The sequence below is a fragment of the Pleurodeles waltl genome, chromosome 1_2, assembly GCF_031143425.1.
Source record: "Pleurodeles waltl isolate 20211129_DDA chromosome 1_2, aPleWal1.hap1.20221129, whole genome shotgun sequence".
Classification (NCBI taxonomy): Eukaryota; Metazoa; Chordata; class Amphibia; order Caudata; family Salamandridae; genus Pleurodeles; species Pleurodeles waltl.
Window position 1 is genome coordinate 1,027,045,270 of NC_090437.1, and position 14,569 is coordinate 1,027,059,838.

At 37.7% G+C, this 14,569-nt stretch overlaps 1 protein-coding gene across 1 annotated transcript in view; it reads right to left on the reverse strand.

Annotated features, from left to right (window-relative positions):
- FAM114A1 (family with sequence similarity 114 member A1) overlaps positions 1 to 14,569 on the reverse strand; it is a 151,149-nt gene that overhangs the window by 13,596 nt on the left and 122,984 nt on the right. Inside the window, exons 9-12 of the mRNA XM_069202098.1 lie at positions 14,372 to 14,457; positions 11,131 to 11,292; positions 5,088 to 5,227; positions 764 to 836 (exon numbers count right to left, since the gene is read on the reverse strand). Of these exons, the coding sequence (XP_069058199.1) occupies positions 764 to 836; positions 5,088 to 5,227; positions 11,131 to 11,292; positions 14,372 to 14,457 (461 nt within the window). The remainder of the gene's footprint in view (positions 1 to 763; positions 837 to 5,087; positions 5,228 to 11,130; positions 11,293 to 14,371; positions 14,458 to 14,569) is intronic.

A 14,569-nucleotide genomic window follows, 5' to 3' on the forward strand; every position in this document is an offset into this window, starting at 1 on the left:
TTGCGGAAAAAATTAAAATCATTAACAAATATGTTTTAAATGAGCAGCAAATCTTGAATCAATTGCTACAGAAACATATTGTGATAACCAGTAAAGAGAAATCACTAAGAGCTTCGGTCTATATGGTGAAGTTGAAGATGTACTTGAAAAAAACAGAAAGTAGAAAATCACAGCAAGCAATCTCTGAAGTACAATACTTCTCTGATATAACACAAAGGTACTGTTCAAACGGAACTTTGTCTCATTGTCAGGTTAAGCGAAAATTTGGATGCACCTCCTACACTAACGCAATGTCAGACTGATTAGGTGTACTCTATAAACACCTGTTGAATTAACTTTTGCTATACTGCGTTCCCTTGTAATATTAGAACTGCCTAGTATTTTGGAGAATCGTTTGGTATTTAAAAGTGAGATATAAAATTGATGGTATGGTGCTAAACAGCTTTCCACCGAGCAGGTTTGCTATTCGTAAATTGCCATGCCCTTGACAAGCAGAGTTCAGGATAGCAAAATAATATATTGAACATCATTACTCACTATGAGTACGACTATACACTTACAGTACATCAAGGTTATAAAACTTTGGGATGTCTCAAACAGTGACACAACTTGAAATATTACAATTATAAGTACACAACAGAGGCACTCAACACTTATCAATGTACTCACTATTTCGGATTGTGCTTTGGACTGTAAAAAGTATTTTAGAAGTATGCTGTAATACATAGACAATTACAGATAATTTTGAAAATTAATGGCTTACTCCAGCTGTAGTCAGGAAATCTGAAAAGTTATTTGACAACGAAGATACTTCTTTACACATAGCATCATTTAACCTAAAAATAAAAATAAGAGTCATCATTAACACAATTCTTCCCTTAGTACCTGTTGAAGAGATTTTCATATAATCCAAGACACAAAAACAGTTTGCGCTATAATTAGATGTGTCTGTAGAGACACCAAAAAGATCATAGAAAAACGGTCAGGGGTGTGGAATTCTTATAGCCTGACGCCAAGGACATATTGTTTTGGGTCAAGGACAACAAGGTTTCATTTTTATTTTGTCCTTGGGACAAACAGCCCCAGCCCCTGCAGCACAAACCCTTTGGTTGCCATTTTACAGTGCCACATTATGGAGCAGGGAAGGAAATTATCTGCAGTTGAAGTAATATATGTGTCCATATGTTAATGCTTTTGGAACTTGTATTTATGATTCATTAATGCAAAGCCTTTATTATTAGGGTTAGTGCTCTAAATGTAAGCTCAGACTGCACTACTGACAGTGGTTCTACTAAAAAAAGGTTTACACACGTTTGCAAAGTTTAACAATATGGGGCTATGTGTAATGCTCCCAAAATGCTCTCCAATGAGATGCAAATATTTGCAGAAGCTTGAAAGCAAGATTAAGATTATTTGCTTTCAAAATAAAATGTTTAAAAAAATTCAAGAAGTATAAAAACATTTTGCTAAACTATTGAGAAATTTAAGGTACTACTTCTTAGAAGCATCATGAAGTACAATGTGTTGATGCATGCTAGTAATCCCCAAAAATATTTATAATGGAAAATCATCGTTACCAGTTTCCACAACATTATGGGAAGTATAAAAATAAAACAGGCACAGATAAAGTCAATAGGTCTGACATTGGTGGTCCAAGGTTTAGGTTTTGTCAAACCAGGTCTTGTTTTGACATAAACTTTGTAAACCTATATTGTTGTGGGAGCTGCCACTTGTTGAAGGGCCCTCACCATTGTAATAAACCTTGGCAAAAAGCAAAAATATTTTTGGGGCTCAAAAAGCACACATTGCTACAGTAGTTCCTGGCACCGAACAAAACTAATTTGTGTGCTGATATGCTCCTTGTGAAAGAGTAGAATGCTATCACTCACAGTGAAGCCAGCCAATAGATGAATACAGAGAGAGAGAATTTTAATATAAACAGAAGGTGTTGGTTAACGCCAGATCTAATTAGGGCCCCAATTCTTGAAGAAATTGATAAAAGTGCTCCTATGGTATATGCCTTAGCATTAGTACAGATTTAGGTATTTCATGAATTCACAAGAATTTACAGAAGCAGACCAGAAAATCATATTCCTAGAAAACATTTGTGAACTGTATTTTAACATGAGCAAGTATGCACGTGTCAATTTGCTCATGTGAAAATCTGTTCAGAGTGTACAAGTTCACTTTCATTTCAACCACTTTTTTATCTCAAGCCTGGAAGAAGTTTTACTTCTGCCCTTGTCAGGAGCAAATTTCCAACATTTCTCAGTATGGTAACATATTAGAGAAGAGCTGGTGAAAACCTTTAAAACATGCATGTTAGTAGGTCGGCACAGACTGAAAAGGGCATTCCATCTCTGGAGCTATTGCTTTCTCAGGCCCCAGTATGTAACTCTGCAGAAAAGTGACAAAACAAGGAAGTTGCTCGTATTCAAGCCCTACTATAGTGTTGGGCTAGGCATAATCAGAGGGGCTATTGTCAGAGATCTTACATAATGAGATTGCTGCCATAATTTGTGGCTGCACTACATGGCATGAAACAAACAAGTAGACTTTTTACAGGACAAGTATATTTATAAAACAACCTGTCCCATGAACAAGTAGATATTTTATTAAATTCCACACTTCTGAATGGTACTAATAACTAGTAACTAATAACACTAATTTTGGAATGTGTGGAGTACAATACTCATTACATGTAAAAACCACTTAATCACATATCCCACTTAAAGACCGTCATTTAACACAAGCTAAGTCTCGCTAATTTGGCCAAAATAGCAGGAATATCCTGTGAACACATTATACGAAGTCCTTCAACAAATGACTAAAGATTATATTACAAACTGACAGTCAGTTTTGCCTGCACCAAACACAAACACATCTTAATTTGCTAGATGTAGATGTTTAAAGCTGAGTGATGAAAATCCTAAAAATATGCTTGAGTAGTCTAAATCCATCAGAATGTCCATACAGACATATGCAGTATATGTGATGTGGAAAACCCCCATGTGCAGAAATGAGTGATATTTCATCCAAAATGTATTTGTGCACGTTTCTTCACATGGAAAAACACATTTTCAAGGTGCAGGATTTTTCTCTCACACCAAGGTAAAATGTAGGGATTTCATGCACGTTCTGCACCAACTACATCTGGATAATTCAGGTTTCAGTGATCAAGTGCAGGTAAGTGTAGCAAAGGCATTGTAAATGTTTATGAATAGTGTGAAATATTCTGTAGCCTTCATCACATTTGCACAGACCATTCCCATTGCACTTCCCTGGAAAGACTTAATTGGCCTCACATACAACGGGGAAGCTGCTCAACTGTATTAAGTTATTACAGTTGATGTGAACATTTCTGTTGCCAGAGGCAGCTTCCAAAGTTAAAGGCAGGCCATGGAGCATCATTATTGTGTACTCTGTACATATATTTAGCTATATCGTTGTATTTATTCTAGAAGCATTTTATTATTGATTGCTCACAGCAACCATTAAGAACTATTTACCAGAGTCATCATTTATGTATATGCTCTGTTTTTATTACCATCTGCATTGCATTGCTTCTTATGAATTTACCCATTTATGTTTTAGTAATAGGCTAACCATAGCTGCAAGAAGCTTTTCAACATTAGCACAGCCCACTTTTGCATAGTAGTACATGAAAGTGCACTGATATTTAATTCCGCACAGAGTGTGTAAGAACTTATGAAAGTACTATGGTTGTAACTTTCACACAGGTGTTTTGGCAAATTATTTATGTTGACTGCGATAGAATCCCTCCAACTGATAAAGTGGATGCATCATGTAAATTAAGAGAGTAAAGAACTCTATACATAAGGCAACTGTATTTAATGTGGGTAGTAGAAGTGTTACAATACCTGTACCTATATGGCAGCTTTCTGCTGGTTCCCCAACTTCAGGTGCTTATTGCAGTACGACAACAGCATGTTAGCATTAAACTAGGTATATACTCTCGTCCAGGGTCAAGGTGCCACACTGTATTACAATATCATGATCGTACACTCACCCTAGCAGTGCTTAAAAAGGTGGGCCCATTGGTTTTCATCATATTCCCAATCATCAGCCACAGAGCCAGGGAACAAGGGAGTTACAGCAAGAGGACTACTGCAACTGAAATGCTGGATGGTAAGATACTGTATTCCTTCTAGTCTAAACCCGGGCCTCAAATACAGCAACTGGAAACCTGCAAACTAAACCCCCCCATCAACAATATATATAATTTATTGGAAAATTCCAAACTCCACCACTTCAGTGAAACAATTTAATCACGGTTTGCAAAATGCACATTTTCAATTACATGATTAAGATGTTCATCATTATGCATTGATATATTTGTAATATCATTTTCTTTGCGTTTGGAAGGATTTACGACAACCTAGGTGATATAGACGGACACTTTCAATGTTTATTCAATTCACTTATGTTATTGTTTAAAATCTTCTTTTTAGCAATAACCTATTGTTAATACTTTAGACAGGGTTTGGGTATTTGTACATTGTGTATATTTTATAAATTCATAAAATTATTCAGGAGTTCCTGGTTTGTGCACAACAGTGTAGTGGTCTGGTGTCTTCCCCACACCCCTCTATGACTGAGAGGTGTAGCTCTGCTGGTTCATATCATTGTAGGATGCTTTATATGACTTTGTCAAGTATTAAGTCCCTCTTTAAAGAAACGCAGATGTGTGAAAAATGCACCCTTCTTTCTTGTAAGAAAATCCTCTATAGAGGGAGATAAAGACCGCAAATGAATCTTTCCCTCATTATATTATACATAATAAACTAATCACTATATACGTAAATGAACTATATGAGATTGATGTTTGGGTGTGCCTTCATTGTGGATTCTGAAGTCTTTGGCCAAGCCTGATAAAATGAAATATAGTTACCTGCTATAAAGCACACGTGTTAAAGTTTATATTATCATACATACTATACCTATGATTCCTTAAAATTAGTCTTGCATTGCACCACAAACCAAATTGCTTAAAAGGATATCACCATTATTCGAACATTTTTGAGACAATGTATTAGCCAACAAAAAGTAGAGAGCAGCTAGTTTACCTTGTCAGGACTTTTGCCTGGTCCTGAGCTGGCTTTTCCACGTCCTGTCCATGAAGAATTAACTCTGCTATCTTATGAAGCTGTTCAATACAACGAGCTGTTACTTCAGCGAGGCTTTCGATGGACAGCTTGTAAGCATCCTATTGAAAAGACGGAAATCATCACAGTGTTTGTAGAATGCTATAAAAAAGCTGCTTTACAAACGCAAAACAGGTGATACATTGATCCTTTGAAGTGAACTGTACAATTGCCAACAAGTATATTTAACCTTAATTTAGCTTACGCAATAACCCCACATTCATAGACCACATCACTAACCTTTTGAATTTGTATCACTGACAATGTAATTTGATTTCATAAATATATTTATTGCTTTAAATAATTTACCTTTTATGTGTCCAGAATTTTCTTTCCCTCTTTAAACCTATTGAAATGTCTCTTTTTCAGGATTGCATTTTTTAAACTCGTTTTTATTAATTTTTTGAGAAAACAATAATACAGGTTGCATTTATATGTATTCTGGATGCAACGTCTATGAGTGTGAGAATAAAGAACAGCAAAAGGCAATGGAGTGGGCACCCCTGCCTGGTGCCCCTTCCTGCCCAGTCGAATTCTGGCTATCGGGGTAACTAAAAGCAATGTATCATGCTGAGGAGGCGAGGACCGAACCCAAATTTGTGTAGCACTTTAATAGTCCCAATTGAGCATACCTAAGGCCTTCTCTGAATCTAGGATTAATACTCCCACATGTGGCCACTGCACGGGCTGTCTCTGGAATCTAAATCTTCTGATGCTGGTAACAGTGTTCAGACTTTCGGATTACATTTTAAAATCGGTATTGACGTGAACTGCTAAATTGTGTGCTGCCAGCCCTGGATGAAACAAACACAGATTTATTTTCATAAGGAAACGACAAGCAACATTTGAGTCATGTCATTTGACTCAGATCTTCTAGATTGTATTTGCTCTGATCACAGAGTTTTGCAGAATTTAATATATAAGGTTTCCATAGAATTGCTGACAGGAGATCCAATCAATAATGCTACCTATTTACTCTCACCTGATTTACGTGGTTGAGCCGGCTGTGCATAAGGAGGGGAAGGGACAATACCTAATGTTACTGACCGGCTCTGCATTGATAATGTTCAGTAGATGGCACTGAAATCGAACAAGAGACGTTTGTACGAAAAAAGCACATCTTGCTGGAAATTTCTGGTGACAGATAATGGTCTACTTCGTGTAACATAGCATAATGGCATCCGGCATCAAATCTCTTTGAAACCTCAGAGGTTATTAATGTAGAAATACATAAATTTTGAAAGAGTAAACATCTTTTCATGGGTAAAACCAGTGTGTATGTTTGTTATTTGACAGAACTCTGGGTAGGCTTACTTCTAGCTCCGTGCTTTTTAAACAATGTTTTAAGATATTTCAGAGGTCGCAAATTGTTTATGAATCGTGCTGAGAAATAATAAAATAAGGTAGGAATCGTGGATGTTTCATTAATACTGCAGCTATTGAATGCAATTTCGGGAAACCGACATCGACTGGTTGACTTCCTGTCTATTAGGATAAGATGAGACTGCAGCAATGCCACATACAACAAAGGATCAAGTAACTCGGCGAGGCCAGGCAGGAGAAGCATGGAGATGGCAATATAGGAAGGAAGCTTTGTGATGTAGAATGCGCCTTTTGATGTCAAAAACTGTGTGTCGCGTGTCAGGCGAAAAGCCTCATTTCTATGGCAACAACCTTTGTGACTGCTGAGGGTCTGTATTGTTTGGCGCATACCTTATTCCGAGCACCCTGATTGACAGGCCCACTTTCAACATTAAACAAGCATTAATCAGCTTTTGGCTTTGTCAATGCTTGTTTAGTTTTGTCATTGTTTCTGCAAGCCTTTATTGTTGGAGAAGATGCCCGGCTCTCATCTATATCCCATACGTTTTGGTCTCAAATACCACACTTTGTCATAGTTGACCCTGGCACTCAAGGAAAATATTTAGTGTGTGGATTTACTCCTTATGAAAGACCAAAATGACATCACTCACAAGTGAAATTAGCCAACGGCTGAAGTGGGATGACCCATTGCCCCATGCCGTAGTGGGTGTAAATATGACACGATAATAGATGAATGTATGAAAAGGACTAGTTGAAAACCCCTAAAAGTAAGCATATTATGTATTTAATTTTAGTAAAATCTAAAGGTCTTGGCTAACGCCAGACACAAACAGTGAAAATGATAATCATTCGTACATGAACTCACACACTCACTTTTTCTTTCTCTCTTTAACTCGACTGGTCTAGTTCTAAAAATAAGTGTGCTATAAAAAGACAAATATATGCACCTGCTTTATATGTCCTTTTCACTAACAATTATGAAAGTGAATCACATTTCCATGAGAATACAATAAGCATCAACAAAATCAATATTGCTGCAGTTAATTGGCTTATTGTTTCTTCATTAAATATTGAAGAAGGTGATACCCCAAATCTCAGGAATCTATTGATCACAAACCCCAATATCTGACTGGAGTATCCCAATGGAAAGGTTAGGAAGAAGTTGACTCTGAGAAAGGCTTTGTATACTGACTGCTAAGGAACATGAAATACGGTCAGTTCAAAGATTAAATGTAAAGTGGACCAGAGACATACATGATGATAAAACATTCTATAGCACGGATACCTGTGGCTACTTTGTAAAAAGTGTAAAGAATCCCACCCTTGAAGAAGACACATTTTTCTCTATCCTCATAATCACACTTCTACTCATGAAACTGATCTTCAATCCAAGTGACATTAAATACCTAAGATCAATTTCCAAAATTAATTTCCTCAGAAAATCATTGACAATGCTGTTCCCATACAACGTCTCTTACACATCTAGAACAATAACCTTCTCAGTGCCAACTCCAATCTGACTTTCACACCAAATATAGCACGGGCAGAGCCACCATGCAACTATTCGATGACAGCCTTCTTAAACTGAATAAAGGCAACATTATTTGCCTTGCCTCATCATTCACATTCTCGGGTTTCTGTGCTTATTAGCAGCATTCAGTATTGACCTTAAGACCCTAATCAGCATATTTTATTCCACAATGGGGATCAAGGGTCTAGGGCTGAAATGTTTTTTTCATTTCTCTAATCAAGGTTCCAGTTTGCATAAATTAGTTCTATCAGATCTCCCTTCTTACTGCTTATTTGGAGAGCACACCAGGACCACATGTCCCCCCACCTTTATTCACAGACATGTTATTACATTTTTAAAGCAAAATCTCAAATTGGGTCCATTAATTTAAATGGTGCGGTGGGCCACCGGCAAAAGTTTAGAGAACCAAAGATGACTAGGTCTTTAGTCTGCCTCTATCCCAATCCTACCCTAAAGAGTCAGGTCCCCACATAGTATCATACCCTGGACACTGCAACACAGCTGAGAATGACCATCATACCTAAATCTTAACATCATTGGTTAGCTTTCTTTCAATATCCCCCCTTCATCAGGGATGCCAGCACAATGTCAGTGCCCAAAGTATTCTGGGGTGTGCCAGCGCAGGTTTGGAGTTTTGTAGATGGCCAATCAATTGTTTATAATTTGCAGAATTACATAAACTGAAGGTCAGCTTTTCCATTGCCATAATGGATCAAAGTCTCCTAGACCAATCATGGATGGATGGAGATGACAGACTTTTCATTTCATTGCAATTTTCTGTTTTGAGCCAGCAGCATTTTAACAATTAGAGACCAGTAAATACCAACTAGGCCCTTCCCTGGTGTTGGGCCGTAACCACAAGAGAATTACGCAGCCTCTGTTTTTAGCCTATACATGGAAGCATTATGCTCTATGCTACGCTTGTCATATATCCAAATGAAGACAACATCCAATAACATCTAAAAAATCGATCAGCAAAACATTAAGTGAATGACCTCACTTTTCTTGAAAAATAAAGTTTACAAAACGGGAATTCATCTTCCTTCATGCTAAAGACTCTCCCTCCTGTTCGACAATGACTCAAATGACTCACATATACATCTGTCCTGTGTTAGCCCATTTTCCAAATCAGTATGATTAATCACTGTAACTATGGATCCTCACAAGATGAAGAGCTTCCAAATCCTTCTACAGAATGCCCTAATTACAAGCAGATCCTTTTCACCCACATTGATAACTCTGGTTGGAATACACTACCTACACAGTGTGTCCAGGCACCAGAATTATCAGGTCTGCAAACTGCATATCTAATCATTCCTAGCCCAAAGACACCTGACCTGTTTTTGATGCTACAGGGCCAGGGGCTGCAGGCATGCATATAGTGCAAACCCGTCCAACCCTTGCAGAAGCATGGGGGAGAAGAAAATGCTATCCCCAGACATTACGAACACCACCCAACCCCTGCCCACCACACCTCTTCGTTTCCCTCTGGTCTTTTTTCAGACATTTGAAAAATGTCTGTAGTTTTCCCCACAGAATTGGGAAAAACTAGAAAACTGTCAGTTAACAGACCCAGTATATCTGTGTCTATATGGTTATTGCCCATTCCAAGAAAACTTCGAGCCTCCTAGTGTCCTTACACCAAAATGTGCTACACTCGTGAAATGGGCAATTCCTTTACATGGCATTATAACAGCTGTATACACTCTGGTACATACCTAGACTGTGGTAATATGATAGAACCTGTCCTGCCCAAATCCACTATAGATTCTTTCAAGGCGCTCCTTCTTACTGCAGGTCATCTTTTCAAAGGAATTATTAACTCAGAGCAGATCCCATCCATTCTGAAAGACCTCCACTGACTACCTAATGAAGTTAGGATTCACTTCGAAATGACCTGTATCACCCTAAGAACCCCCCCTCTGGGACGCCACGTGTTATCTAAAGGACAAACTACACTTCAGTGGTGGACAAAGAGATACAAGAAGTAACTCTTGCCTGCTTCCTGAAATACCACAAAATACAGATTTTTATGTTTTTTGTAAGTGTAGTGGTCCTCAATCTTATTTACAACACTTTCGAAGGCATTCCAGAGCTGTGTTACCAAGAGAGATACATATGTTCACCTTCCTACCATAATTGACTCTTGGAACCATTTGTAAAAAGGGGTTTCTTGATTAGAGGTGGTAAGGAAGAGTTTCATCTGACAGTGGCCGTAAGATGTTTACTTGTTCATCTCTCACATTTCTTTTAATACAGCATTATAAAGTAAGCAATCAATCTTGAAAATGTTCAACCAAATAAATATTTGTAATGCCCTGCTTTTTAGCATCTGGCAATCTTCGGTATACAGGAAAATTGAGGACAATGTGGCAGGGCCTTCGCCTTTCAAAAATGTAACTACAATTGCCTGAGGCATGATATTCTCCAACACAAATGTCTTCCAGCTGTGAAAGCTCCAGAGAACCCTCCCCTGCATAGACTTGAGCTTTATGGCCCCCATCATTGCCACAACGGTCAATCTGAAGGTCCACTATATGGCCTCCTTTTAACTTTTTCCTGCACGCTAACAGTCAAAATTGTAACATGCAACTGGTCAACTGAATGCCAGCCAACAAACATGAATCTGAACTGATAAATGGCTACACTTTTTCCAGTTAAAGTAACAATGAAATTGATACTTCTACCTCATCTGCAGATGCCTATCAAGGGCAGCCCCAGACTGTACCTATGTGTATATAAAAAACATACCACTAAATGCAGCCAAATAAAAATAAATTCACATTATCAACATACTGTTGCTATCCCGACTTTATCTGAAATCCACAGAAGAAGGAGATGGATGTTAAATGTTCTGCAATTTAAACTATGATGCCCGCTTTCACGCTACATCAAGCCATAACCATTTGCCTGCTGCTTCAGAAAGTCCCTTAAAGTCACACTTTTCAGTAATGCCCATTCATCTTCTCCTTCTAGTCAGAACAATCTATGACACTAACCTACAATTCATTTCTTAATGTGCAAATTGTAAACACAATACATAAAAGAATATTTGATGGGAGAAATGTTCAAAGACATTGTCCACCCCCTGTGTATTTAGCACAGCTTTACCTCCACCGTGTTGCATTTCTTCTCTTCAAGTCTGCTTTCATCTTCTGTTTCTTTAACATTCTCTTCCACTGCAACTGTAGGTTCTTCTGCTGGCACTTCCTCTGGGTTTAATGGTGTAATGGATTGTGCTTCTGACAGCCAGTCATGAGCTTTTTTTCTAGCCTAGCAAAATAATTTCTAGTTAAAATGATACATACTGCAAAAACTGAAACAATAATAGATTTTTGTGGGGTCTTACTGTAAGAAACACTAAATTAATGACATAAAAGGCATGTATGAACCCTATAAGGAGGCACTACAAAAATATCAATAGCGACAAAAACTGGTTTGGTGCAAATGACATCTATCCAGTGCTACAGAAAGTAGGTTGTGTAAAAAGAAACATTAAATGTAACAAATATGTACACGGAAAAAATATTTTAATTTCGTAGTGTAGTTGTAAAAGCACATTCAAAATGCTGATATTTGTTCTGGGCTCAACATTATAAAACAATAAATAGGCAATTGGAAGGCTCCAGAAGAGCAGATGGCCTACTATCTTTTATCTTCAATAAAAGGAAGTTCTACTGGGTAATTTGTGCCACTGCTTGCCAGTTCACTTAGGAGAACTGGGACAGTTTTGCACTTAAAACAGATTCTGACTGATTCTGGGATCCTTGGTGGTTTGCTTACAGAGACTTGAAGTCTGAGGACGGGCAGGAGAGCCCCCACACCCTCAGACGTACATGCTTACACATCCTTTTTGAAAAGATATAAGGCTTTGCAAGGAGAGCTGAAGTGAAGTGAGTGTTAGTTGCAAAATTAGCAGAACTCCTCGAGTGTTACTGTATTGGTGTGAGAGGTCTGAAGGTGCAGCAGTGACCTATTTTGTAACTACATGCATGCACAGCAAAGAACCACCTGCTGCTCTGCCCGCTAAGGCCTGGTGGAGCCCACTTCAAGCCCGAAAGTAATGCAGTGCCTTCCTAGTAGGTAATTTAAGACAGAGGCGGACTTGGCAGCATGAACACTGGCTGACACTAACTGAGAACGCAGTCAGTCTCCTCCTGATCGCGTGGCTGTGCTAGGAGTGCCATGCGTGTACAGCAGTGCCTCCACAGGCAATCATCCTTTGTGGCTAACCGCAGCACAGGAGCTAGCCCTGCTGCTGGCAGACTCACTGGGAATGTCTAACACCATACCCAACACTGACTATCAGTGAGATAGGGTGTGTGGTAAATTGACCTTCACCTGGGTGCTCTCTGGTTGCGCCTTGATATTACACTCATGATCTACCTGTAGTCCTTGAGTTGTTTCTCTCAAATAAATCAAAGATATTGTTATAAATATGCATGAAAGTTTTACAGTCTTGCAAACCCGATATGAGTGTGTTTATTTTGTAGCTTTGAACTGATTCACTAATGCAAGTTTCTACATTTTGCTGTCAATGGAAAAGAGGGACAGTTAGGTTAAGAGGTTTGACTAGGATCACATCATTTTGTCAAGTTGAGTAGCCAGGATCCAAGTCTGCACATCAGGCACTGTTGATCAATTTAGCAATTTAAAACTAAATGGGTGATGATCTTGTAGTACAAAGTTAAGTGTGAGGGCGAACTGCATTTATAAGCATAACACATCGATGAAATAAAAGTCAGGAAAGAAGGTGAATCACATTTCTATCAGAAAGAGAAGGAAGGAGAGGGATGAAAGGAAAGAGAAGGAAGAAAAGAGAAGAAAAGAAAGAGAAGGAAAGAAAGGAAAGACAAAAAGAGAAGAAACAAAAGAGAGAAACAAAGACAGGAAAGAAGGAAAGAAAGAAAGAAGGAAGGGAAGATAGAAGGAAAGAAGAAAAGAAGCAAAGAAGCAAAGAAAGAAAGAGAGAAAGAAAGAAAGAAAAAGAAAGGTGGGTAAGGAAAGAAAAATGAAAGACGGGAGAAAGAGAAAGAAACAGAAAGGGAAAGAGAAATGAGAGAGAAGAAAAGAAGGAATGGAAGAAATCAACAATGAAAGAAGGCAAGAGAATGAAATAAGGAAAAAGAAAGACAAATAAAGAAGGAAAGAGGAAACAGAGAAAGAAAGAGGGGAAGAAAGAAGGAAAGAGGAGTAAAGAATGATAAAAGAGAAGAGAAAGAAGGAAAGAGAAAGAAAGAAAGAACAAAAGAAGGAACAAATAAAAGAAAGAAGGGACCAAAAGATAAAATAAAAGGAGGCAAGAAAGATACAAAGTAAAGAAAGAAGGAAGGTAAGAAAGAAAGAAAGAAAGGACAGAAATTAAGAAACAAAGAAGAAAAGAAAGCAAGAAGGGGAGAAAGAAAAGAAGTAAAAGACAGTCTAATCTGGTATGCTGTGAAATAATAGCAGTTATAAAAACTCCAAAAGGAATTTACAACAGTATTGGCAAGAGAATGCATCTGATAAAGATGGAATGTACATCAGAGATATCCTGCTATCACATCAACAAGTAGGAGATGTACCCCTCACACCAATAAAGGGACAGGGTTAGTATATATGCACAAACAAAAAGCTACCTTTACGGACATTCGTAATCTAAAACCTTTTTATGTTGCTGGCTCACAACTAAACTTTAATAAGAAAAAAACAAATTATGCAGTGGTCACCTTATAGCCGTATGTAAACCTTACTAACAATAAACAACCTTCTCCATCCTCATTTTCTATATATTTTTTCTTTTATTAGTATACATTTATTTTAACAAATAAGTAGTTGCTCATGAAATACATTCACCATATTAACTTAATGCATCATCCCACATTGATTTAAAATTGCTTAAAAAATATTTTGTTAAATACCATACGATCAACACTTCTATGCAATAAAAACGTTATCATTCATGTAGTATCTAGAAATGTCGACGGAGCGTTTCGGTGGTTTTTCACCGAGTTAACAGACCAGGACAGCAGTGTAAACGATGAAGTGAAGCTGGCTTGACATAAGAGTGCTTTTCATAATAAATTCCTTAGATCTAATCAATTCAGTATTGAACTCATATAGGTTTGAAGTTGAATAGCAACTTAGAAAACTGAAATTTCATACAACAACTTACTGTAGTGTTCCTGTCCATATGCCTTCCTGTGGTAACCACAACCATGTGACAAATTATTTTAAAACATGGTAATTTGCAACACTGCAGTAGGTTAAATATCACTGTTCCAAAATAAATTACAGCTTTTCCACTGACTTATCCAATACACTAGAAGACCGCAAGACTACCAACATGACATGAAAGTGACACTGTACTGACCTTATTGAGCTTGTCCGGAGTGGCTGCGACATGCAATTCAAACAACAGCTCTGTCAGCATACTAACAAACTCTTCATGTTTGACTTCTGGAATTAAAAACAGACACTTTTAATGATTGGTTTAATCAACAAGACCAAATTAAGTTTGGGTAAAACAACTTTGCACCACTCACTTTACATTACATTAATAACAATGATG